A 27,576-nucleotide genomic window follows, 5' to 3' on the forward strand; every position below is an offset into this window, starting at 1 on the left:
ATACATGAAACTCTATTGCTAGCTAGAAAACTCATTGCTAGACAATGGATGAGGAATATGCCACCTGAATTTAATACATGGTTACTGGGAATAAATAACACCTTGCCATACAAGAAATGTATATAGATATATACAGGGCTTTTTTTCAGTGGGAACGTGGGGGAACGCAGTTCCGGCACCTCCAGCACTAAATGTATGTAATTGCAAGGAGTGCTGGGTTGTGCTACACTGTCTATCGATGCTGGCTGCTGAGGAACCTATTGTTGCTGGAGGGGATCTATTCCTGCAGGAGGATTTATTGCTGCTGGGGGATCTATTGTCTCTGGCAGAGATCTCGTTTTGCAGGGGGGGTCTTTTATTGCTGGGGTGTTTCTTATGCTGCTGAGGGGTCAGTTGTTGATGGGAGGGATCTACTGTTTAGGCAGCAGTCTATTGATGTTGGCTGCTGGGAGATCTGTTGTTGCTGCTGAGGGCCCATTGTTTCTGGCTGGATCTATTGTTGCTGGGGATCTATTGTTGTTGGCTGCATGGGATCTATGTTACTGTTTTTTTGTTATCATTAACAAATTCCATACAAATTACTTAGAATTACAAATGTTTCTTTGTTCTGTATTTTCTAAAAGGGATGGTACTGGGAGGTGGGTAGTGGGTGGAACGGAAGGTTCACGGAGGTAGGTAGGGGCGGAGACAAGGGGTAAGTCCAAAAGAGGGAGTTCCTGCATCTATTCTCTGAGGAAAAAAAGCCCTGGATATATACATAGAGTTTGCCCATTTAAATTTAATAAGATATGGCTCCAGGCCTCTGAAACTTGTACGTAAGCAAGAGATACTTGTACAAAGATGTAGCTGACTTTCCAACACTGCCATTAATACTATTAATGTATTCATGTATATGTTGGTCTGCTTCATTAAGCTAATTCTCAACAACTATCTACTCTTCTATGTTGATCTATGTCTTGTAAAGCTTTGTACCTACAAGGGATGAAAGACTCCCGAAGAAGTTTAGTCATTTTTTTATTGTCAATTCGTTCAAAGTACATTGTCCGTAATCCTTAATGTGTACAACTTTCAATAAAAAGTTACCGTTTCAACCGGAAAAAAGAACCTCACCAATTGTGCCGACTATCTCCGACATCAAGCATGAGCTGCAAACCTTACTTTATAGAGAAAAGCTGGATATGGATGTATTTCACGCCATCTTCCTTCATTGTTTCCCAATTTAATGGCAAGCATTTAATAATCTTGCCCTACCCAATGTGGAAAAAGACACCGTGATGTCCTCATTTCACTCCCTCCCTCCTGCCACTACGACAAGCAGATAACTGGTCGTTTCTTTGACCTGCTCACTCAACCGGTAGTATCTCCAAGCCACATGGATCTCTCATCTACACCTTTGACGCCCTGGATCCTCCAGGACTCTAACTTTCTGTTATTTCTCCGTGTTGTTTTTACCTATTCAAGTTTTGGAATTTTCTTTTTCCCTCTTCCCTTTTCTTCCTGTGTTCCTGTCAGAGAAACATCCATGCTGCAACTGGCAACTCCGCCAGTACTTACAATGGCCGCAATGGACTCAGACCATAGACTCATTGTCAGTGAAATGGCTGTGCTGCAACTGGCAACTTTGCCAGTACTTCCCATGGCCGCAATGGACTCAGGCCATAGACGAATTCACTGGCCTATAAAAGGACTCTGCTCAGCCCATCAGATTGCTGGATTGTCTTCAGGTCTTCCTGTTTCCTGAGCATTGCTACTTCCTGGATTCCAGATTGACCCAGCTTGTTCCTGACCTGTCTGCTCTCTCTCCTGGCTTTGACCCCTGGCTTCTTCTGACCATCCCTGCTCCAGTTTGGCTCTCCTGTTATCTGATCTCGGCTTGGCTCACGGACTTGCTTCCTGTCTACCTGCCCTCCAGTACCTGATCTTGGCTTTCCCACGGACTTGTCTGCTTCTCGCCTTCCTGCTATACCTTTGGCTTGCACCTGTTGCAGCTTCCTGCCGAGCCCTGTGTTTGACCCCCGGCTGGTCTTACACCTACTGCCTGGTTGTTTCTGGTTCCTCCTTGGACTGTCCGGTGTATTCCTGCCCAGCACTCTGCTAGAGACCGCCTGTCTACCATCAGGACCCTGCCGGCAACCAGTGCTTCTGTGGGCGCTACACCCTCTGTCTCAACCCCAGGGGGTGTGCCGCACTCAGCCACAAGGGGGGCCCTCTCTGCATCTCGGCCTCGGATCAGGTACGTAACAGTTCCATCCATTCCATTTGATCTGGTGAAAACTCTCCTTTTGGGCTCCAACCTAATTAATGTGACCAGCATTGAGAGTGAATGGGAGGAGTGCCATGTGTGTCTGGCCATGTCGTTAGTTACAGCATGCTATGTTGAGAAGTGTCGGTCAACATTAAATCTAAAAAAATTATGGCTCAGGTAGAAAAACATAATAATACAAATAAGCCACTAGCAAAAAAATAGGACAACTTGTGAAATAACAGAAAAAACAGAAAGCTAGAAGCGAGTACATCACTCCAGATACAATTCTGTGTAACTGTTTGACTAAGTTCACAAAGAGGTGTTTGGTCTTAGTTTTCAACCCAACCATCTTAAAAGGTGTAACCGGTGGATTGGATTAGTACACACTGTATCCATTGGACAAGGCACCCACACTGACCCTTAGGCTACATACATTGTTTTTTTTTTTAATATTCAATAGTTTTTTATTGAGTTTAAGCCAAGCAGTACAAGTACAAAACATAAAAGAAAAGGTACAGAAAATGTAGAAAATATAGCATAAAAAAAAAAAAAAAGGGGGGGGGTGGCAGCATACAGAAAAGTACCACGCGGCAGAACAGTGCATATCAAAACCTGACTTAAAACAGTATTGGTGACTAAGCCCCCATTCACACTGGGGCGACCTGTCAGGCGACCTGGTCCATAGGCGTGCCGGCCGCTCCGAGGTCGTGGCGCGAGCAGTGCGCCGTGACCTATGAGGTTGCCCGGCAATGTAGCGTTGCCCCAGTGTGAACGGGGCCTAAGAAGTCGAGTACTAAAAGGTAAACAGCAAATACAACAAGTCCCAAGACTGATTCCCATCGAAAGGAGGTACATCAAGAGCCCAGAGGACTCACCAAGCCCATTAACAGACTGGCCAGCAGGGGGCCCCACCCCGTCCCAGACACCTCTAATGGGCACAAACTGTGTCCACGAAAGGGCGAAGCCAACCCCAGCCCCCCTCCCCCAAAAGAGGAAACCAGTGGGCTCCCACCAATGGCCAAATAATAGAGAACAACCCAGACCCAGAGCAGGAAACCCGAACCAGAGCTCTGAAGTCAGAACTAACAGCGCCTCTCCCGCCACCAGACCCCCAAAAGAACAGATAGACGGCAAAGAAAAAGGACCACATTGTTTCTTTTTTTTAAACAACATTTTATTGAATTTTAACAATTAAAGTACAAACAAGTGAAGTTGAATAGAAATGCACCATAAAAGAGAAAACATTTGACATCAGGTTGTATAGCAAACGTATGATTAAGCTACTACAAAGAAGGGAAGTGGGTGTGGGTGGGAGGGTGAGAAGATTCTAATGCTTTGCATGCAATCAGAGAGCTCAGACAGTCCGAAGTCCAATATATAAATCACCAACAAACTTTAGAGAGTCTATTAGCCAGTGTCTCTGAGCACAAACGTGGTCATTTGATGTCAAAGAGGTAATGAGTATTGAGAAGAATGGGGGGGGGTCATTAAGTGCCAGAAATGGATAGATTTATAATGAACTTGGTGGCTGTCATGGGACATAAGGGAAGAAGTGAGGAAGAGGGAGTGTGGAGAGGAAGGTCTATCAGATGACGATGCTCAGTCGATATGGAGGTGTCTTTAATCGATACTTCTTTGCTGATAAAGGCGTCCCATTTCCTGGTGAAACCAGCTTGGGTATGGTGATCCATCAGGGCCAAATCAAGATATTCCTTTCTCAGGAGTTACAGTAGGTCTGATTTCACTTCTCCGATTGAAGGAGTCATTGGCGTGGTCCATAGTCTGAGGATACATCTTCTGGCTACCATGTAACTGGTCGAGATCCATGCCTTATGGTGCATGGAGGCCTTGATTTGTGCTGTAGTTTGTGGTTGATAATTAGAGTCTAGGAATCCAAAGATTAGGGAAAATACATCCTTTCGGGGTTGAAGTGATAGGTTGTACAAAGCGTTTGAGTTTGTCCCAGAAGGATGAGATGTGTGGACACAGCCAAAGTCTACGTAGTAAAGAAGGTCTGTTGCTTTTGCACAGAGGGCACAGTTGTGTAGCTGGGAGAACTTTTGATGTCAGATGAGATATATAGGCCCTGTGGACTATCTTGTATTGCTGTTCATGCCAGAATTAATTTACATACATTGTTTAAGTGGCAAGGAACCTTTTACTTCGATGGTTCCCCCAAATGGGGAAATCAGAGTTGACTGGAGAGAGACTTCAAAAACACAGGTTCTCTGCCACATCTATGAATGTAGCCTTGAAGCCAACTTATCCAAAGAGTTAAAAAAATGAATTGATCTACACTATAAAAATTACCCTGTAAGGTTAATAAATAACTAGATGGATTACCTTACTTCCTTCTGATTGCCTTTTTTTTGGGGCACAACTTCTTGAGTTCAGGTTGTCTTTGAATCAGAACACCAGCCAAAAATAACTACCCGTATTTTCCGGCGTATAAGACGACTGGGCGTATAAGACGACCCCCCTAAATTTCATCTACCGGTAATACTTATACTTAGGTTATCTTAGAGATATTATACTCGGCGTATAAGACGACCCCCCATTTTTGGGGGATTTTTTTGAGGTTCAAAAGTAGTCTTATACGCCAGAAAATACAGTATATATATATATATATATATATATATATATATATATATATATATATATATATATATAGCTGCAAGAAAAGTATGTGAACCCTTTGGAATGATATGAATTTCTGCACAAATTGGTCATAAAATGTGATCTGATCATCATCATCTAAGTCACAACAATAGACAATCACAGTCTGCTTAAACTAATAACACACAAAGAATGAAATGTTGCCATGTTTTTATTGAACACACCATGTAAACATTCACAGTGCAGGTGGAAAAAGTATGTGAACCCTTGGATTTAATAACTGGTTGAACCTCCTTTGGCAGCAATAACTTCAACCAAACGTTTCCTGTAGTTGCAGATCAGACGTGCACAACGGTCAGGAGTAATTCTTTACCATTCCTCTTTACAGAACTGTTTCAGTTCAGCAATATTCTTGGGATTTCTGGTGTGAATCACTTTCTTGAGGTCATGCCACAGCATCTCAATCGGGTTGATGTCTGGACTCTGACTGGGCCACTTCAGAAGGTGCATTTTCTTCTGTTTAAGCCATTCTGTTGTTGATTTACTTCTATGCTTTGGGTCATTGTCCTGTTGCAACACCCATCTTCTGTTGAGCTTCAGCTGGTAGACAGATGGCCTTAAGTTCTCCTGCAAAATGTCTTCATAAACTTGGGAAATCATTTTTCCTTCGATGATAGCAATCTGTCCAGGCCCTGGCGCAGCAAAGCAGCCCCAATCTATGATGCCCCCACCACCATACTTCACAGTTGGGATAAGGTTTTGATGTTGGTGTGCTGTGCCTCTTTTTCGCCACACATAGTGTTGTGGGTTTCTTCCAAACAACTCAACTTTGGTTTCATCTGTCCACAGAATATTTTGCCAGTACTGCTGTGGAACATCCAGGTGCTCTTTGTGCAAACTGTAAACGTGCAGCAATGTTTTGTTTGGACAGCAGTGGCTTCCTCTGTGGTATCCCCCCATGAAATCCATTCTTGTTTAGTGTTTTACGTATTGTAGATTCACTAACAGGGATGTTAGCATTTGCCAGTGACTTTTGTAAGTCTTTAGCTGACACTCTAGAATTCTACTTCACCTCATTGAGCCGTCTGCGCTGTGCTCTTGCAGTCATCTTTACAGGACGGCCACTCCTAGGGAGAGTAGCAGCAGTGCTGAACTTTCTCCATTTATAGACAATTTGTCTTACCGTGGACTGATGAACAGCAAGGCTTTTGGAGATACTTTTATAACCCTTTCCAGCTTTATGCAAGTCAACAATTCTTAATCGTAGGTCTTCTGATAGCTCTTTTGTGCGAGGCATCATTCACATCAGGCAATGCTTCTTGTGAAAAGCAAACCCAGAACTGGTGTGTGTTTTTTATAGGGCAGGGCAGCTGTAACCAACACCTCCAATCTCATCTCATTGATTGGACTCCAGTTGGCTGACATCTCACTCCAATTAGCTCTTGGAGATGTCGTTAGTCTAGGGGTTCACATACTTTTTCCACCTGCACTGTGAATGTTTACATGAAGAAAGAGATTCGGATTCAGTGGTTTTCCTGGGAATTGCAAACATCCCTGTTATAGAACCAAAGAAGCAAAAATCCCCTAGAGGGTGGGACTTTAAATGGCAATGACCAGGACTTGAGTAGTATGAGTATCAATATTTATTACATGAATATACAAATTTCAAAGTCGTACAAAGAAACAAAACATAATAATGTACAAAAAACATTGAACATTAAAAACATGTGGCCAGAGAAATACGTCACAAAAAATAGGAATGGCTGAGATGTCCTGAAAGAGACCAGACGCGTTTCGGTCGATCACCTTTCTCAATGCTCCAAAAAAAGCAAAGTCTCAGACATATGAGGACATCCTAGATGAGACGAGAAGAAGAGACGGCCACAAGAAGTGAAAACGAAACAGGAAATAACCTGTAATTCGTGATTTCAAACTGCTAATCACCAACTCTCCCGCCAATGGCGCCGCCATTACACATCTCTCTCGGGGATTTTAGGGTCTTCAATTGTTCCCCTTACTCAGGGAGCCTATGTACTGGGACTACCCATTTCCTACCATCTGAATACTACTTATCCACACACAGACATACAGATGAAGATCCCTTTGATCACGCCTCTTACTGTTGGCTGATCTTTTGGGATCCTCGAGGGAGCCCTTGGGATAAGTGCGGCCTTTTCTCGCTGCTGTAATCACTTCCACCCTGCACTTTAACTACCATCTAACTCTTTGAATTTGATATGGAAGTATACTTCCCCTATGGCAGGATACATGGTAGGGAGAGTGCGTGATTATGAGTCCTTTGAAATCACGAATTACAGGTTATTTCCTGTTTAGTTTTTACTTCTTGTGGCCGTCTCTTCTTCTCGTCTCATCTAGGATGTCCTCATATGTCTGAGACTTTCCTTTTTTTGGACCATTGAGAAAGGTGATCGACCGAAACGCGTCTGGTCTCTTTCAGGACATCTCAGCCATTCCTAGTTTTCATGACGTATTTCTCTGGCCACATGTTTTTAATGTTCAATGTTTTCTGTACATTATTATGCTTTGTTTCTTTGTACGACTTTGAAATTTGTATATTCATGTAATAAATATTGATACTCATACTACATAAGTCCTGGTCATTGCCATTTAAAGTCCCACCCTCGAGGGGATTTTTGCTTCTTTGGTGAATGTTTACATGGTGTGTTCAATAAAAACATGGCAACATTTCATTCTTTGTGTGTTATTAGTTTAAGCAGACTGTGATTGTCTATTGTTGTGAATTAGATGATGATCAGATCACATTTTATAACCAATTTGTGCAGAAATCCATATCATTCCAAAGGGTTCACATACTTTTTCTTGCAGCTGTATATATATATATATATATATATATATACATATACACTGAATAAAATTATAAACTCAACACTTTTGTTTTTGCTCCCATTTTTCAGGAGCTGAACTCAAAGATCTAAGACTTGTTCTATGTACACAAAAGGCCTATTACTCTCAAATATTGTTCACAAATCTGTCTAAATCTGTGTTAGTGAGCGCTTCTCCTTTGCCGAGATAATCCATCCACCTCACAGGTGTGGCATATCAAGATGCTGATTGGACAGCATGATTATTGCACAGGTGTGCCTTAGGCTGACCACAATAAAAGGCCACTCTAAAATGTGCAGTTTTATCACACAGCACAATGCCACAGATGTCACAAGTTTTGAGGGAGCGTGCAATTGGCATGCTGACTGCGGAAATGTCCACCAGAGCTGTTGCCCGTGAATTGAATGTTCATTTCTCTACCATAAGCCGTTTCAGATCATTTGGCAGTACATCCAACCGGCCTCACAACCGCAGACCACGTGTAACCACACCAGCCCAGGACCTCCACATCCAGCATCTTCACCTCCAAGATGGTCTGAGACCAGCCACCCAGACAGCTGCTGCAACAATCAGTTTGCATAACCAAAGAATTTCTGCACAAACTGTCAGAAGCCATCTCAGGGAAGCTCATCTGCATGCTTGTCGTCCTCATCGGGGTCTCCACCTGACTGCAGTTCGTCGTCGTAACCGACTTGAGTGGGCAAATGCTCACATTCGATGGGGTTTCGCACTTTGGAGAGGTGTTCTCTTCACGGATGAATCCCGATTTTCTTAGATCTTTGAGTTCAGCTCATGAAAAATGGTGGCAAAAACAAGTGTTGCGTCCATAATTACGTTCAGTATAAATATATATATATATATAGTAAAAAGATTTACGTTCAGTCAGTCAGCAGACTGCACCATCACCCCTAAATTGAAATTGTGAAAATTGGTTGAGGAGCTAGAAAGGGGGCTATAACGGTGCTGTATATCCCGCCCCTGGAGACAAATAATTTTTCCAGACAATATATTATAAAAAAACCTTTATTTTAAGATACAAATATTAAAATGAAAAACTAACAAACATATATTGATACAACCACCATCACAAGTCCATCAAACCATGAATGTGGACCTCTAAAAAACACCTTACCCACACCCAGTTCCACATATATATAGGACTAGCCTATAGTGGTGCAGGGTAGGGATCACCGATGCATTTCGCCTGTGCGGCTTCTTCAGGGAAAAATAGGTGCCGAGGATTCACAGAGGCTCATGGGGTTGTCAATAAAAATCAAAGGATGGTCTCACACGTGCAAGGTCCAATAGGGCGTCCAAAGACAGTTAAAGCTTGGATTATCCGCAAATGGGATCCAATTCCCACAGATGAGGTTGATATACTGCCCAGATTATAATAGGTATAAATACTTGATTGTCCAAAATGAGGAGGGAATATATAGAGGGATAGTCAGGGTTCTTTAGGTCAGTTGGACTTGTCCGCTGTTGATGCAACCCCTGCCCTTCTGGGGGCTAAATTGTTCCCCAGGAAGACCCCGGTTCAGGGTATCAAAGGGTAATGGGATTGCTGTAGTGGGCTTAGGTGTCCAATTAGATGAAAAAAGTGTCCTCCAGCCAAATATTCAACTACCCGACGTCTGTATAGTCCACATATATGGGGATTCTAAAAAAGACAGTCTCACGGGTATCTTATCCCGTCTGGTCTGCTCACACAGCAATTCCCCAGAAGGGCAGGGGTTGCATCAACAGCGGACAAGTCCAACTGACCTAAAAAACCCTGGCTATCCCTCTATATATTCCCTCCTCATTTTGGACAATCAAGGATTTATACCGATTATAATCTGGGCAGTATATCAACCTCATCTGTGGGAATTGGATCCCATTTGCGGATAATCCAAGCTTTAACTGTCTTTGGACGCCCTATTGGACCTTGCACGTGTGAGATCATCCTTTGATTTTATTAACAACCCCATGAGCCTCTGTGAATCCTCGGCACCTATTTTTCCCTGAAGAAGCCGCACAGGCGAAATGCATCGGTGATCCCTACCCTGCACCACTATAGGCTAGTCCTATATATATGTGGAACTAAGTGTGGGTAAGGTGTTTTGTAGAGGTCCACATTCATGGTTTGATGGACTTGTGATGGTGGTTGTATCAATATATGTTTGTTAGTTTTTCATTTTAATATTTGTATCTTAAAATAAAGGTTTTTTGTAATATATTGTCTGGAAAAATTATTTGTCTCCAGGGGCGGGATATACAGCACCGTTATAGCCCCCTTTCTAGCTCCTCAACCAATTTTCACAATATATATATATATATATATATATATATATATATATATATATATACCGTATATATACCTTTTAATATAAGGATGCGAAAAAAGTTAAAATAGATATAAAGAGTTCAAAGATATTTGTTGCAGTACATTTTTCTTCCACTAGATGCCCTCAGTCTGATGATCAGCATTATTCAACTCTCTCTGAGCCCAGGTCACCCTGAACATGCCCACAGCATGTAAGTGGATTGTATAAGGAGAAGCAGCAGACTGATGAGCTCATCTCTCTGTCACACTGCTTTCACCTCCTATCAGCATGCTTCTTATAAACTGCTTGGCTCCTTGTGCTGCTTCTTCCTATTATAGGGACTATAAAAAAAAAAAAAAATTATATTAGGTCAAATGGTATTAGGTCAACTTAGACTGCTTGTATTTAGAATAATACATGTAATGATGAAATGTTCTATTCATTTATATAGAGTTGCATTATTTTGCAACTTTTATACCTGCCTGGAGTTCAGCTTTAAGTGACTTGGCTTTGCAGCAGCGTAGGTTAACTGTTTCAATTGAAGGAAAACTCAACAGTCCATGCTGTAAGCTATATTCTAGAGTATAGAACCGAGAAGGAAGGGGCTGGTAGGAGCTCAGAATTCCTTCTTTAACAATCTGAAATAATGACATGTCTCACAACATCTGCAGCACAAAAATAAGTGACTTAAAAAGGACATTAAAACATGTCATTCAGGAGTACAACTAAATAAAAGTGAGATTCTTCCTTTAAGCGTCGTGATTTGCATGCTAACAGCTATAATGAATTGAATTGCTGAGTCCCGCTCTCACCCTGCCTTGTCATCTATGTGACTATAAGACGTACGCCATATTACAATACCTGCGAGAGATGGCTGTAGACTGCGCATTAATTATACCATCTCACGTAGCGCCAGGGGACTCCTTTACATTAGCTGTGCTACAACTACTTATCAATGCAGATTGCAGGATGGCGTGCGTCACGCTACGGGACAAGTGGAAACATTGTAACCCAGTGATAGATTGCAGACCCCGGAAAATCACAACTTATAAAAGCGTTCCTTTAATTGCAAGGCCATTAAGAATATCTTCAACAAAATATCCCGCCGTGCTTTGCCAGAGACTGATAGATTTCACTCATAGAAAACTGCAAGCGGATAATTCATACATCACATACAACATATTGGCTGAGAGTCTTTGCCCGTCGGCTGCCATTTTCTGGACATTCCATGGCTACGTCCAACGAGCAGACTTGTAAATGTTTTTTTAAAATGCATAAATAGAATCCCAAAATGTTTAACGGAATACCAAAACACTTAACGGAAATCCCAGCCACATATACAATATAATATTTTGAGTAAAATTGTCTTTAAGACGAGCTGGAATAATGTTTTGGCCACAATGGACCACCGGTGCTTTATTCTTACGAACGTTAGATGTGCTTGTCATCACAGAAAATTAGGTCAGTTGTCAAGATCTCATCTGCATAAAGAATTTTTATGACAACTATCTTGATGACATTACAAGCTAATCAAGTGAACCAGAGAAGAGGGGGCCCCATGGGGATTTGTAATTGGGATCGACCGAGTATCGGCAAAGCCGATATATCGGGGCTGATATGCACTTTTCCCAATATATCGGAATCGGCCCCAGGGGTTACTGATATTGCCGATATTTCGGGAAAGTGCTGTACCGGAGTGATGCCTGCAGCTAAAGGCATCACCCCGCTACCGACGCCCATAGCCGACGGTGGGCTGTCTTGTAATGACAACCGATGCGGCTGCATGATGATCATCTATGACAGCCTGCCAATTTTGATGACAGTACACGATAATCAAAAACTGAACTTTACATCATCATGTTGCACAGTATTTCAGAATTTTTTGGGCTGGACACCAATAAGTCAAATCACCAACCCATTTCTATTAAAAGTTTTCACCAAAATTACCTACCATTTGTTTTATTCTTATGAATGCTATGTTGTATATCTGCTTATCTTCACAGAAAATGTGGTTGGCTGTCAAGAGCCCATTTGCATGAAGACCATCTATGACAGCCTACTCATCTTGATGACATCACAAACTAATCAAAAACGGAAGTGTATATACACATGTTGCAGTTTTACTGAAATTTTGAGATGGGCACTAAAAAGTCAAATCAGCAGCCAGCTTCTAATTACAGTGGGGATCGAAAGTTTGGGCACCCCAGGTAAAAATTTGAATTAATGTGCATAAAGAAGCCAAGGAAAGATGGAAAAATCTCCATAAGGCATCACATTACAGATTAGACATTCTTATAATATGTCAACAAAAGTTAGATTTTATTTCCATCATTTACACTTTCAAAATAACAGAAAACAAAAAAATGGCATCTGCAAAAGTTTGGGCACCCTGCAGAGTTAATATCTTGTACTGCCCCCTTTGGCAAGTATCACAGCTTGTAAACGCTTTTTGTAGCCAGCCAAGAGTCTTTCAATTCTTGTTTGAGATATCTTTGCCCATTCTTCCTTACAAAAGTCTTCCAGTTCTTTGAGATTTCTGGGCTGTCTGTCACGCACTTCTCTATTAAGGTCTATCCATAGATTTTTCAATTATGTTGAGGTCAGGAGATTGTGAAGGCCATGGCAAAACCTTCAGTTTATGCCTCTTGATGTAATCCCCCGTGGATTTCGAGGTGTGTTTAGAATCACTATCCATTTGTAGAAGCCACCCTCTCTTTAACTTCAGCTTTTTCACAGATGGCATCAAGTTACCATCCAAAATTTGCTGACATTTTAAATTAATCCATTTTTCCTTCTACTCGTAAGATGTTCCCTGTGCCATTAGACCAGTGTTTTTCAACTCCGGTCCTCAGGGCACACAAACAGGCCAGGTTTGCAAGAAAACTGAAATACATCACAGGTGATATGATTTGCTACTCAGTGATTGCAGTATACTAGTCTGCATCTCCCCAAGGTAATACTTAAAATCTGGCCTGTTAGTGTGCCCTGAGGACCGGAGTTGGGAAACACTGCATTAGACAACTGCTTAGAAGATCCCATGGTGCTGATTGTTGGGGCAAGGTCAGATGAGTCTGGGCATTTAAAACCTTTGAGATTGACATCACCTGGTCTTCCCAGACGATGATTGAGAACAATCCATGACACTGGCGGGTCTCAGCCTTGCAAAGGGGGAAGCGCATGCTATAAATTCTGCAGGGTGCCCAAACTTTTGCAGACACCATTTTTTTGTTTTCTGTCATTTTAATAGTGTCAATGATGGAAATAAAATCTAACTTTTGTTGACATATTATAAGAATGTCTAATGTGTATATTTGATGCCTTTTGGAGATTTTTCCATCTTTCCTTGGCTTCTTTATGCACATTAATACAAATTTTTACCTGGGGTGCCCAAACTTTCGATCTCCACTGTATGTTTTGACCACAATGGACCATCGTTCGCTTTATTTTTAGGAACATTATACCTGCTTAGGAACATTATACCTGCTTATCTTCACAGAAAATTAGGTTGGTTATCAAGAGCCCCTCTGTATGGAAGATTTATGTTGCACATTTTTGCGGAAAATTTGGGATGAGCATCGATAAATCAATTTACCAGTCAGCTTCTAATAAACATTTTTACCTCAATGGACTACCATTTGCTTTATTTTGTTATACCTGCTTATCTTCACAGAAATGTAGGTTGGTTGTCAAGTGACCATTGAGACACCCGTACCTTCTGAGACACCCATCCATCTTGATGACATCACAAGCTAATTAAATACTGAAGTGTACATCCACATGCTGCACAATTTTACTGAAATTTTGAGGGGCTCGAATCACCAACCAATCAAGTCACTAACCAGCTTCTAAAAAAAGGTTTTGACCAGAGCAGATCATCGTTTGTGTCATTCTTTTGAACATTATCCCTGTTTATCTTCACAGAAAATGAGGTCAGTTGTCAAGAGCCCGTCTGCCTAAAGACCATGTGAGACAGCCACGCATCTTGATGACATCACACGCTAATTAAAATCTAAAATGTACATCCAGATGTTGCACAGTTTTTTCTTTCTTGTGTGCCTGGGGCTTCCATATGGTTGGTTATCAGCCAATCAAACTATGCAACAGGTGCCTGCTTAGATTGCTAGGTATGTGGTACATCGTCAAGGGCAGTAGGGTGTCCTGACTGGTCATCAGGCAGAAGGGTCCTTAATGAAGAGCCTCATATTTATAGTCTTCATTGCACACTGAAATGCAAGCTCCCCTTGCTGCTAATTCACGGGGAACAATCTTGAAATAAAACCTTAAATTACAATACCTAAAGAGATCTTGTCACCTTTCCCAATCAGGGTCTGTTTAAAGATCATGTCTCATACTCATTTTTGCAGCCTACTCTGCTGTTCCATTATCTGTGGCTGCCATCCAAAATAAATGATGTGTTTAGCATGGGGGAGCATGAGACCTAATCATACCATACAGTCAGGGCTTTTTTTCAGCAGGAACGCGGGGGAATGCAGTTCCGGCACCTCTAGTACTGAATGTATGCAAAAGGTGCTGGGGTGTGCTGAAGGGTCAACTGATACTTTCTATTGTAGCTGGACGGAATCCATTTTCACATGGGAGGGGGGGCTATTGTTCAATTGAAAGTCTATTGATATTGGTGGAGGATCTGTTGTTGGTGCGGTGGGTTTTATGTTGCTGGAGGGTCTTATGTTGCTGGGAGAGTTCTACTGTTGAGGGAGGGGTCTGTTAATGGTGGCTGTGGGGAGATTTATTGTTGCTACCAGGGGTCTATAGTTGATGGGGGGGGGGGGGGGCTATTGTTGCTGGGGGTCTATTGTTCTGGGGGATTTTTTGTTGAGGGTGGTCCATTTTTTTAGGGGGCGGGATCTATTATTGATGTAGGGTCTAATATTGTTGCTGGCTGCAGGGGATCTATTTTACTGCTTTTCTTGTTCTCATTAACAAATAACTTGCCACAAAAAAGTTATACTTAGTTCTGTATTCTCCATAAAGGGCAGTACTGGGAGATGGGCAAGGGGTGGAACCAAGGAACATTCCTTGGAGGTGGGTAGGGGCGGAGAAAAGGGGTGACTTAGAAACGGAGAGTTCCTGCACCTATTCTTTGAGAAAAAAAGCCCTGCATACAGGGATTGAACCTAACAGACAATCATTGGGACCAACGATCACATGATGGAGAGGGTGATGTCACTAATCCGACATCAGCTGACATCAGATATTTTTGTGATGGCAGCCATAAAAGAAGATGAAAGCAAGTAAAAAAATGGGCAGGGTGAGCTTTAAACAGTGCCTTTCATATTTTCCTGAATGGGCAAAGAGGAAGTAGCATCTCTTGAAAGAAACAACTCCACACAAAACGGATGCAAAGGTCTTTAGATGAGTCAAATCACCAACCAGCTTCTCATGCCTTTGAGAACTCCATTGGAGAGTAATCCCAATTTATGTCTCCATCAAGGACTAATCCCCAGAATTTTACTCCACTAGAGTCCATTAAAAAAGCCATATAGCTTTGTAATGGCTGTGGACATTGGGTGAAGCTGGGATACTTCTTAGCTCCACCCAATGTCAAAGTCATTACAAAGCCATATGGCTCTTTTAATGCAACCTCCTGTGGAGTAAAATAGTGAAAATTAGAAGCAATATCACACCATTTAAGTTCCCCAGAGTTTCAAAGCTCCGGCATGTGACTTACTCACAAGCAACCATCTAAAAACCAAAAATTCTGGCTGGTGTCAACCATTAAATAACAGTTTTTGGCAAAGTTTCACAAAGTGCATGGAATGTGGAAAAAAAAACATGGCGGCTGCCATTGCTGAAAGTATAAGTAAAGGCGAAACATTTTTTAAAACTTTTGGACAGAGTGGGGAGGGATTAGAACACCTATTAGGTTTTACTTTCTGTGCCCTCATTATGGAGATTCATCCTCCCTATTTGTCCTGTTTACCATTGCCATTGAAAGTGGAAGAAAATCCCAAATCTTGGGTTGTCCCCAAAAAAAAAGTAATAGAGGGGAAATCTTCCAATCCACTAGTTCTGTTGCCAACCAGGGGTTCCCTCATTTTGCAGGGATTTCCTATCACTTCCTGTTTTGGCTATGGGAGAGGAAGCAACGGGAAATCTCCCCAATGGCAAAAAAAAATTTCCGGGAGGGGGGGGGGGGGCTGGGGGTTTAACTAGTGATTGACCAATATCGTTTTTTTTGCGCCGATACTGATACCAATATTTTGGTCATCGGATATCGGTATCGGCCGATATTGGTTGATATTTTGGGACATTTAAAACATTTTTTTTTTCACAGGTACTCTGGTGGAGGGATCTGGGGGTGTGATCGTCCGATATCGTTTTTTTATTGCCAATACGGATATTTTGGTCATCGCATATCAGTATCGGCTGATATTGGCTGATATTTTTGTACATAAAAAAAAAAATATATATATATATATAATTTTTTTTACAGGTACTCTTGTGGAAGGATCTGGGGGTCTAAAAGACCCCAAAACCCTCCTCTGAACTTAAAAGCATTCAAAATGCCAAGTTTGGCTGTTTTGAATGCTCGCATTTTTTTGAATTTGCCGCCGAGTACCTCTGATCGGGTCTCCATGTAAAAAACCCGGAAGTGTCATGACATCACTTCCGGGTTTTTTACATGGAGACCCGATCAGAGCCGAATGCGGCTTTGACCGGGTCTTCTCTTCGGCGGCCGTGCAGGTAGGATGTTCAGGTCTCCCGGTGGGACGGGAGACCCTTGTAATGACAGCCGAGCGGCTTCTGAGATGCATCGGTTGTCATTACAAGACAGCCGACCGTCGGCTGTGGATGCCGGTACCGGGTTGATGCCTCTAGCTGCAGGCATCACTCCGGTACAAGCACTTTCCCGAAATATCGGCAATATCGGTAACCTCAGGGGTCGATTCCGATATATCGGGGAAAGTGCAGATCGGCCCCCGATATATCAGCATTGCCGATAATCGGTTGATCCCTAGTTTTAACCCTCCCTTACGCTATCCAAAAGTTTAAAAAAAGTGCCTACTTGAACTCCTTCTAAAAAAGCCAGTTGTTTGCCTAATCACTGAACTGGCACCAGCATCCCATCTGTATTGGCTTCACCGCCAGGCAGTTAGCATTTTCAGAAGGAGAGCTCACTAATTGCATATTTTTCTCATGACAAGTTTCCTTTAAACAGAGTAAAAGGCAAAAAGCCGCGCTAGTCCCAAAGTGTACAGATGGACAAAATCATTGACCAATTCTAAGCATGTGAGTGCTCAGCAAATACCAAAAATATGAAGGAAAAAAACGGCAGCAAGCACAACAGGAAACCAAATCCAGAAATGCAAAATATAAGTAAAAAGTGCAGCACCTAATGATGATAGTAAAAACTAATATATATAAATGTAATGCACATAGATGATAAAAGAATAGAAATCAGTATCCTATGCAAACACATGAATGAACATGGCTTGGGTGCATTAAACCAAAAAAGTCCTGGGATTAAACAGTCTCTGCGATGAAAAAAGGGGAAGTGATGATAGGAAGCCTCTCCCACTGTAGGGTAATGATCCACCACCGTGATGTTAATGACCGGGGTACTCTTACCAGATGAGGTGGACCTTCAAATTAATGAAAGGTCAATCAGGCATAAGTAGTAGGGGTCAGCTTAGCAGATACCAATCATCGACCTCCATAGACTCTTAAGACCGGAATGGAAGTAAACTTATAAGATGTAGACCAACCCCTGCTCCTCCACAAGTGCCAGGTGAGGTGAACCTCGTGAACAATGAAGGGGAATCCAATAGTGTAATACGTCCAAAAACCAGCTTTATTGGTAAATAATAGGCACCTTTGACAACGTCTATGATGACGAAACGCGTCTCGTATAATAGACGTGCTTACATGTGTCACATATGACATATAGTGTAATACGTCCAAAAACCAGCTTTATTGGTAAATAATAGACAGGTACTCACATATTGCTAGAATGAATACAGCATGGATTTTCCAAAATGGCCACGGCGGAAGCGTGCTTACGTGCGTCATACGTGCCTGACACGTTTCGTCATCATAGACGTTGTCAAAGGCGCCTATTATTTACCAATAAAGCTGGTTTTTGGACGTATTACACTATTGGATTCCCCTTCATTGTTCATGAGGTTCACCTCACCTGGCACTTGTGGAGGAGCAGGGGTTGGTCTACATCTTATAAGTTTACTTCCATTCCGGTCTTAGGAGTCTATGGAGGTCGATGATCGGTATCTGCAAAGCTGATCCCTACTACTTATGCCTGATTGACCTTTCATTAATTTGAAGGTCCACCTCATCTGGTAAGAGTACCCTGGTCATTAAAATCACGGTGGTGGATCATTACCCTACAGTGGGAGCGGCTTCCTATCATCCCTCCCCTTTTTTTCGTTACAGAGACCAGGACTGTTTTGGTTTAATGCACCCAAGCCGTGTTCATTCATGTAGAAAAAAGGGGGGGGGGTACTTGGTGCCAAGTACCTCCCCCCCACATTTTTCTATTTCCTTATTAGTATATTACCCCTTTCAGAGGTATATACTTCTATTTGAAGGTAGGCTGCAGCCACCCTCCCCACTTGCCATCAGTGCGGATTTCATATACTTTCTGTGTTCATTCATGTGTTTGCATAGGATACTGATTTCTATTTTTTTATCATCTATGTGCATTACATTTATATATATTAGTTTTTACCTGCACTTTTTACTTATCCTTTAAATAGAAGCCCAGCTTCAAGCCAGCACACTCATCCGAAAAAGGAAAAAAAAAAAGAAAGAAATAAAAGCCTGCATTTTGCATTTAAATGTAGCATTAAGAACGAGCAAACAACTGCGACAAGGCTTTTAATATCACACAGCACAGAGCGCCGTCGACAAGCAGCGCCGTGTGATGGCGCACGGGCAACCCGCTGGGTCCCTCGCACACAAGACAAGAGAGGCAGAGCGCAGCCAAACTGCTAAACGACATTGAGGAGGAATCACGCACGGAGGCGCGTCAGGTGGGCCTCACTCACCGTTTGCTTTCGGAGTCCGCTTCCTACGATCCCTGAACGCCGCGCCTGACTGCAGGGCTTCCAGCAAGCTATCCATCACGCCTGTCTCGTCACCCTCTGTGAAGGGAGGAAGGAAGAACAATGCAAAATTAATCTCGGTGCAATTAAACTTGGGACAATAAAAGGCGTGCATCAACGGTCGCATTTTCATAAGACAATACAATTAAAGGCATACATCAAGTTTTAGCGTTTCGAGCGCTGTCGCTCTGGGTAGGCCATGCTCCAGCTCGGCTTTTATGAGACTCTATTGAACAAAATTCACTTCTTGTCCAACTGTTACTGCCATTCGAAAAAAAAAAAAGGGGGGGGGTCTTGTCTGTTGTATAATTTATAGCCTGTCGGAATTTAATATAAATACGGCTAATAAGTCGCTGCTTATTCGTTCCTAACGTCCCTTCCAGTAGGCCCCCCGACCAAGGCGTTGATGGCCTAATTTAATGAAATCAATCCTCGCCATGTTCACACGGTGAAGTTTATTTCCGCTGGGCTCTCGTTGTAAATACTACAAATATATCAGCTTCGCCTGCAACTATTTAATATCCTGAAATGTCATCGACCAGGCAGGGGGTGTTTTTTAAGACCATCAAAACTATCCCTCTGCTTTTTCTTTTTTAAAGCCTCTAAAAATAAAACCGGACTCTGTTATTGCCCATCAAAAATTTTAATAATCGTGATCTGCTGACAGCTGATGGACTGAGGCTGCTAGGCTAAGTTCACCAAGAGAGGCTAAAGGGGGATTACTGACTGTCTACAGTATAGGGTATAGGGGAAGAAGACAGACAGACAGACGCAAATGTATGGGCATTTTTAATAGATAGAATAGATAAAGAATCCATAATGATTAGATAGATACATAAAGAATAGATAATAGAGAGATGGAATACATAGAGGTAGGTAGATAGATAGATAGATAGATAGATAGATAGATAGATAGATAGATAGATAGATAGATAGATAGATAGATAGATAGATAGATAGATAGATAGATAGATAGATAGATAGATAGATAGATAGATAGAAATGTATGGGCATTTTTAATAGATAGAATAGATAAAGAATCAATAATGATTAGATAGATACAAAAGATACATAAAGAATAGATAGATAGATAGATAGATAGATAGATAGATAGATAGATAGATAGATAGATAGATAGATAGATAGATAGATAGATAGATAGATGGCTTTTTTTCATCGGGAACACGGGGGAACGCAGTTGGGACACCTCCAGCACGGAATGTATGTACTGTAATGACAAGGGGTGCTGGGATGGGCTGAAGGGTCTACTGATGCTGGCTGCTGAGGGATCTTTTGTCGCTGGTAGGGACCTATATTTGTGTGGGGGTCTATTGTTGCTAGGTAGGTCTATTGTTGCTGGTGGGGGTCTTACGTCGCTTGGGGGGGGGCTAATTGTTGCTTGGAGGGATCTACTGTTGAGGGAGAGGTCTATTGTTGCTGGAGTGTTATTTTGTTGTTGGTGGGGGGAGGGGGGGGGGGGAGAGTCCAGTGTTGCTGGTGGAGGGGCTATTGCTGTGTGAGGGATCTACTGCTGGGGTTTGATCTATCGTTGCTCACTGTTTTACTGTCTTTCTTGTTATCATTAACAGATTACATACAAATTACTCAGTAGCACAAAATTATAATTGGTTCTGTATTCTCTAAATGGGGCTGTACTGGGAGGTGGGGGGACAAAGGTAAGTAGAGGGCAGAGACAAGGGGTGACTCAGAAAGGGGGGAGTTCCTGTACCTGTGAGCGTATATATATATATATATATATATATATATATATATATATATATACCAAGGTAATTTAACCACTTGCCGACCACCCGCTGCAGTTTTTGTATATATATATATATATATATATATATATATATATACACACACACACACACACATATATATATTTATATTTATATATATGTGTATATATTATATTACCAAAAGTATTGGGACGCCTGCCTTTACACGCACATGAACTTTAATGGCATCCCAGTCTTAGTCCGTAGGGTTCAATATTGAGTTGGCCCACCCTTTGTAGCTATAACAGCTTCAACTCTTCTGGAAAGGCCACAAGGTTTAGGAGTGTCTATGGGAATGTTTGACCATTCTTCCAGAAGCGCATTTGTGAGGTCAGGCACTGATGTTAGATGAGAAGGCCTGGCTCACAGTCTCTGCTCTAATTCATCCCAAAGGTGTTCTATCAGGTTGAGGTCAGGACGAGTCAAGTTCCTCCACCCCAAAACTCACTCATCCATGTCTTTATGGACATTGCTTTGTGCACTGGTGCGCAGTAATGTTGGAACAGGAAGGGGCCATCCCCAAACTGTTCCCACAAAGTTGGGAGCATGAAATTGTCCAAAATGTCTTGGTATGCTGATGCCTTAGGAGTTCCCTTCACTGGAACTAAGGGGCAGAGCCCAACCCCTGGAAAAAAACCCCATGCCCTAATCCCCCCTCCACCAAATGATTTGGACCAGTACACAAACTAAGGTCCACAAAGACATGGATGAGTGAGTTTGGGGTGGAGGAACTTGACTGGCCTGCACAGAGTTCTGACCTCAACCAGATAGAACACCTTTGGGATGAATTAGAGTGGAGACTGCAAGCCAGGCCTTCTATTCCAACATCAGTGCCTGACCTCCCTAATGTGCTTCTGGAAGAATGGTGAAACATTCCCATAGACGCACTCCTAAACCTTGTGGACAGCCTTCCCAGAAGAGTTGAAGCTGTTATAGCTGCAAAGGTTGGGCCAACTCAATATTAAACCCTACGGACTAAGACTGGGATGCCATCAAAGTTCATGTGCATATATATCTATATCTATCTATATATATAACTGTACAAATAAATATAAATCAAAATCATATTGCCTGTTCTCTTTGCAATAATAATTTAACAACTTCAAAATGTTGTGCCTTCAAACCAAGGTAATTTAACCACTTGCCGACCACCTGCCGCAGTTTTACTGCGGCAGGCTGGCTCGGCTGCACGAAACAACGTACGGGTACGTCGGTCACGGGAGTGGTGCTGGGGGGCGAGCGTATGCCGCCGGTGGTGCGCTCCCGCCCCCACTAGGCAGCGGGGATGCTGATCCACGGGACCGGCGGTTACGATTGCTGCCAGGCACCCGCGATCGCTCCCTGCTGAGAGAGAAGGACGGTCAGCTGTTGTAAACACAGCTGACCGTTGTACTCTCTGAAATGATCACAGAGCGCCTGTGATCCTTCTATATAGGAACACAGGTCTCTATGATCATTTCACGTGTCCCTCCCCCCACAGTTAGAAAATACCCCCTAGGCTCACAATTAACCCTTTGATCACCCCTGGGATAACCCCTTCTCTGCCAGTGTCATAATTACAGTGACAATGCATATTTTTAGCACTGATTACTATAGTAATGTCACTGGTCCCCCCAAAAGTGTAAAAAATGTCAGTTAGGTGTCCAATCTGTCCACCGCCAAAAATCGCAGATCGCCGCCATTACTAGTAATAAATAAAAATAATAAAAATGACATAAATCTTTCCCCTAGTTTGTAGACGCGATAACTTTTGCACAAACCAATCAAAATACACCTTTTGCAATTTTTTTTTTTTACCAAAAATATGTAGCAGAAAACAAATTGGCCTTAAAATTATGAAAAAATTCGGTTTTTACATTTTTTTTTTTTGGGAATGTCATATAGCAGAATGTAAAAAAACTTTTTTTTTTTTTTTTCAGAATTGTCGCTATTTTTTGTTTATAACACAAAAAATAAAAATAGCACAGGTGATCAAATACCACCAAAAGAAATCTCTATTTGTGGGGGGGGAAAAATACATCAATTTTATTTAGGTACAGCGTCGCACGACCGCGCAATTGTTCGTTAAAGTAACGCAGTGCCGAATCGCAAAAAAAAATGGCCTGGTCATTAAGGGGGAAAATCTTCGGGTTAATTACGGAAAAATTCCATCAACGTTTTAGTGCCGGTTCACACTAGGGCGACCTGTGAGGCAACCTGGTCGCCTCACAGGTCGCCGCAGGTTGCCTCCCATAGGGAAGCTGCGGACCCGTTCCAATAGGAGCGACACAAGTCGCTCCGACCTAGAAAAAGGGTCCGGAGCGTCTTTGGGGCGACCAGGAGGCGACCGCCATAGACTTCAATGTTATGAAGTCCGTGGCGGCCGCTCCGAGGTCGCGGCGCGCTGCTCGCACCGCGATCTTGGAGGTCGCCCCTGCAAGTAGCGTCGCGGTAATGTGAACCGGCGCTTAAAGCAAATAGGGAGTTTCTTTTTATTTATTTTTTTTATTTATTTATTTATTTTTTTTTTCTTTGCACTTTGCGAGGCTCCAGTTGTCCCCGTACCTCGAGATCAATTATAAGACATGTAAGGTGGCTACACAGGAGAAACTATATGGCCGGACATTAATGGACTCCAGTCTTTTACTGCGTAAGCCGTAAATGCAATTTGGAATAAAGCTTCAAAACTGTCATCATGGAGCAATGCAGGCGCCATCAATTCCAGCTTGAGAGTTCCTTGCTGAGGAGGTATTGTTAGCGCAACATCCGATTTTGGCCAAAAAAAGTGAGGAGAAAGGAAAAAAAAAAAATAATCTGTCTTTTTTTTTTTTTTTTGGAAATTGCTGGATGTGGGATTATTACTCCAGACATCTTGACGAATGAAGGCAGTTTGGCTCCCCAAATAGGTCTATAGTCCATCAGCAGCACTCGCCGTATGAGGAATACAAAGGTGCGAATGCTGCAGAAAGTGTCTGGATTTCGGGTTCTCACAAAGACGTGTTTATTCTCTCTTAAAGTCTTTCAGTTTAAATCAGTTAAATTAATTCCAGGTGCCAAATGGTTTCATAGATAAAAGGGAATAAATAAATAAATTAAATCATAAATAAATTAATTAAATAAATTAATTAAATAAAAGGCAAAATAAAATAAATAAAATAAATAAATAAAATAAACAAAATAAATAAAATAAAATAAATAAATAAAATAAAAGGCAACGGTACAGTAAGCGCCAGTTCACATTACCGCGACGCTACTTCGGGTGGCGACCTCCGAGATCGCGGTGCGAGCAGCGCGCCGCGACCTCGGAGCGGCCGCCACGGACTTCATAACATTGAAGTCTATGGCGGTCGCCTCCTGGTCGCCCCAAAGAAGCTCCGGACCCTTTTTCTAGGTCGGAGCGACTTGTGTAGCTCCTATTAGAACGGGTCTGCAGCTTCCCTATGGGAGGCGACCTACGGCGACCTGTGAGGCGACCAGGTCGCCTCACAGGTGGCCCTAGTGTGAACCGAGCCTTATAGAGCAAGGTACAATAATAGACAGCAACAACATCTGGTGGTGACTTGGAGTGCTGAACATGCCTGCTGCTGTCTCTTCCTGTTTTTAACCACTTCAGCTCCAGAAGGTTTTACCCCCTTAATGACCAGGCCATTTTTTTGCAATTCGCCACTGCGTTACTTTAACAAAAAATTGCGCGGTCGTGCGACGCTGTACCCAAATACAATTAATTTTCCTTCCCCCCCCCACAAATAGAGGTTTATTTTACTGGTATTTGATCACCTCTGCGGTTTTTAGATTTCACGCTATAAACAAAAAAAAAGAGCGACGATTTTGGAAAAAAAAAAAAAACACAATATTTTTTACTTTCTGCTATAAAACATTCCCAATAAAATAAATGTAAAAAAATCAATTTTTTTTATCAGTTTAGGCCAATTTGTATTCTGCTACATATTTTTGGTAAAAAAAAAAACAAAATCCCAAAAAGCGTATTTTAATTGGTTTGCGCAAAAGTTTTAGGCGTTTACAAACTACGGGATAGATTTTTGGACTTTTTATTTTATTTTTTGTTTTTATTAGTAATGGCGGCGATCTGTGACTTTATGCGGTACTGCGACATTGCGGCAGACAGATCGGACCCCTAACTGACATTTTTGACACTTTTTGGGGACCAGTGACACTAATACAGTAATCAGTGTTAAATATTATGCACTGTGAGAGCCGGTTCACATAGGCGCGACCCGACTTGCCGGGGCGACCTGTGAAGTGAGCTGTGCACCGCGACCTTGGAGCGGCATGCACGGACTTCATATCATTGAAGTCAATGCACGTCGCTCCAGGTCGCCCCAAAGAAGCTCAGGACCCTTTTTCTAAGTCGGAGCGACTTGTGTCGCTCCTATTAGAACGGGTCCTGTGCTACTCTATGGCAGGCGACCCACGGCGACTTGTCAGGCGACCAGGCCGTCTGACAAGTCGCCCCAGTGTGAACGGGGTCTTACTGTATAAATGACACTGGCAGGGAAGGGGTTAACACTGGGGGTGATCAAAGTGGTTAATGTATGCCTAAAAATGCTTACTGACTGTGGGGGGGTTCTGTGACAGGCACAGAGAGATCGGGGGTGTCAGCTTCGCTGAGACTCCTGATCTCTCTCTGCCTGTCTGACAGAAGACCCGCCTGCTTTGTTTACATAAGCAGGCGGGTCTTCTGTCAGTTTATCTAACGATCGTGGGTGGCCGGCGACAATCACCGCTGCTCCTCCCGCTACCTGACTCCCGCTGTGTCTAATCACAGCGTGAGCGTGGTCTCGGCAGCGCACCGTTGAGACCGCGTGCACATGATTACGTAGTACTTCGTGATTATGCTCAGCTGAGCCGCCCTGCCACAGTAAATCTGTGTGGGTCGGTCGGAAAGTGGTTAATATTGTGATATCCCTGTTCTTTGCCCCTGAGGAAGCAGCGGTCTTGGCTACGAAACGCGTAAAAACGGGATCTTCCAAAAAAATGTTATAATATAAAGACACAAAGCACCAGTTTACAATATTGACTGTGCATTGAACCTTTTCAGTGTCAAAGTGCTGCATTAATTATTGTAAATTACTTATCAGAGGGAGACTATGAAGGTCATTTTTCTACGGTTTTAATAATGGATCGTAATGAATACATTTTATTTAAATTTTCCTAAAAAAGTTGGGCTTTTTTTTTTCTTTTTTTTTTTTTAAATTTGATTTTTTTTTTTTTTTTAAATCATACTTACTTAGGTGGATGTTGCATCTGACCCCCGCCGGCTCTAAGACTGAGAACCGAGCGATCAAACACCTCTGATCGCTCCGTTCTCAGAGCTCTGTGAGCAGACAGCCGGTGACTGTCAGTCACCGCTGTCTGATCTGCCACCCCCCCCACGCTCACTGGAGGCGGGGGGGGGGTGGCTTTTTAGGCTCGCTGTACTAGTAAAAAAAATAAAAATTCCAGTATATATCCCATAGTTTGTATTTCGTTTGCACAAAAAAATCAATATATGCAAATTGGGATTTTTTTTCTTTTTTTAACCAAAAACATGTAGCAGAATACATATTGTCCTAAATTTATTAGATTTTTTGCATTTTTTTAATTGGGTATATTTTATAGAAGAAAGTAAAAATAAACTGAAAGTAAAAAACCGCAGAGGTGATCAAATACCACCAAAGGTAAGTTCTACTTGTGGGGAAAAAAATGACAAATTTAATTTGGGTACAGCGTTGCATGACTGCGCACTTGTCTTTAACGCAGTGCGGTATAGCAAAAAAATGGCCTGGTCATGATGGGGGGGGGGTGGTAAATCTTCCGGAGGTCAAGTGGTTAAGAGAGAGCAACACGCCGTTATGAACACAAGAAGTCCAGACACTTTCTGCAGCTCTCCATTCCTCATCTGGCGAGTGCCGCTGATGGACTATAGATCTATTTGGGGAGCCAAACTGCACTTATTTATAAAGATGTCTGGAGTAATAATTTCACATGGGAGGATCCTGACAAAATATGTCGGGATACTTCTAGCGGCTGGAGAGGCTCTGTGACGTCAGTCAATGGCTGGTTTTTGCACGCTGTTGGCTGACTCTGGGTCACCAGGCAGGGGAGAACTGGGCCAGGGGGCAGGGGGGCAATTGCCCCCTGGGCTACTCTGATGCCCTGTAAAAAAGGCTGCACTGCTTCTGCCACAGACATGCCTAAATTATTCCTGGTGAAGAGAAGTAAAATGTCCCCGCTGCTGACCTACTAAGTGCGGGATGAAGATAAGGACAGAGCACAGGCCCCCCTCCCCAGCATGGATGGTGTAAACTGTGTCTGAGCAGAGTCTGGTTCCATGCCCCATTGGAGACTCTCCCCCGGGGAGCCATACCTGAGGCCCCATTGGAGACTCTCCCCTGGCCAGCCCCACCTGAGGCCCCATTGTAGACTCTCCCCCAGCCAGCCCCACCTGAGGCCCCATTGTAGACTCTCCCCCGGCCAGCCCCACCAGAGGCCCCATTGGAGACTCTCCCCCGGCCAGCCCCACCTGAGGCCCCAGTGGAGACTCTCCCCCGCCCAGCCCCACCTGAGGCCCCATTGGAGACTCTCCCCCAGCCAGCCCCACCTGAGCTGTCCCAGCTCCCCCCAACTGTCCCCTGCTGGCCAGGTCATCAACCCAGATTTGGCTGGTGGGTGGAGAGTACCTGGAGCAGAGCTTTAGCCCG

The 27,576-nt window shown here is 42.9% G+C and overlaps 1 protein-coding gene across 1 annotated transcript in view; it reads right to left on the minus strand.

The window, feature by feature from the left end:
• DIAPH2 (diaphanous related formin 2) overlaps positions 1–27,576 on the minus strand; it is a 1,824,032-nt gene that overhangs the window by 264,047 nt on the left and 1,532,409 nt on the right. Inside the window, exon 27 of the mRNA XM_082263377.1 lies at positions 19,056–19,151. Coding sequence (XP_082119503.1) covers positions 19,056–19,151 — 96 coding nt within the window. The remainder of the gene's footprint in view (positions 1–19,055; positions 19,152–27,576) is intronic.

The sequence above is a fragment of the Pelophylax lessonae genome, assembly GCF_965119305.1.
Source record: "Pelophylax lessonae genome assembly, chromosome: 7".
Lineage (NCBI taxonomy): Eukaryota > Metazoa > Chordata > Amphibia > Anura > Ranidae > Pelophylax > Pelophylax lessonae.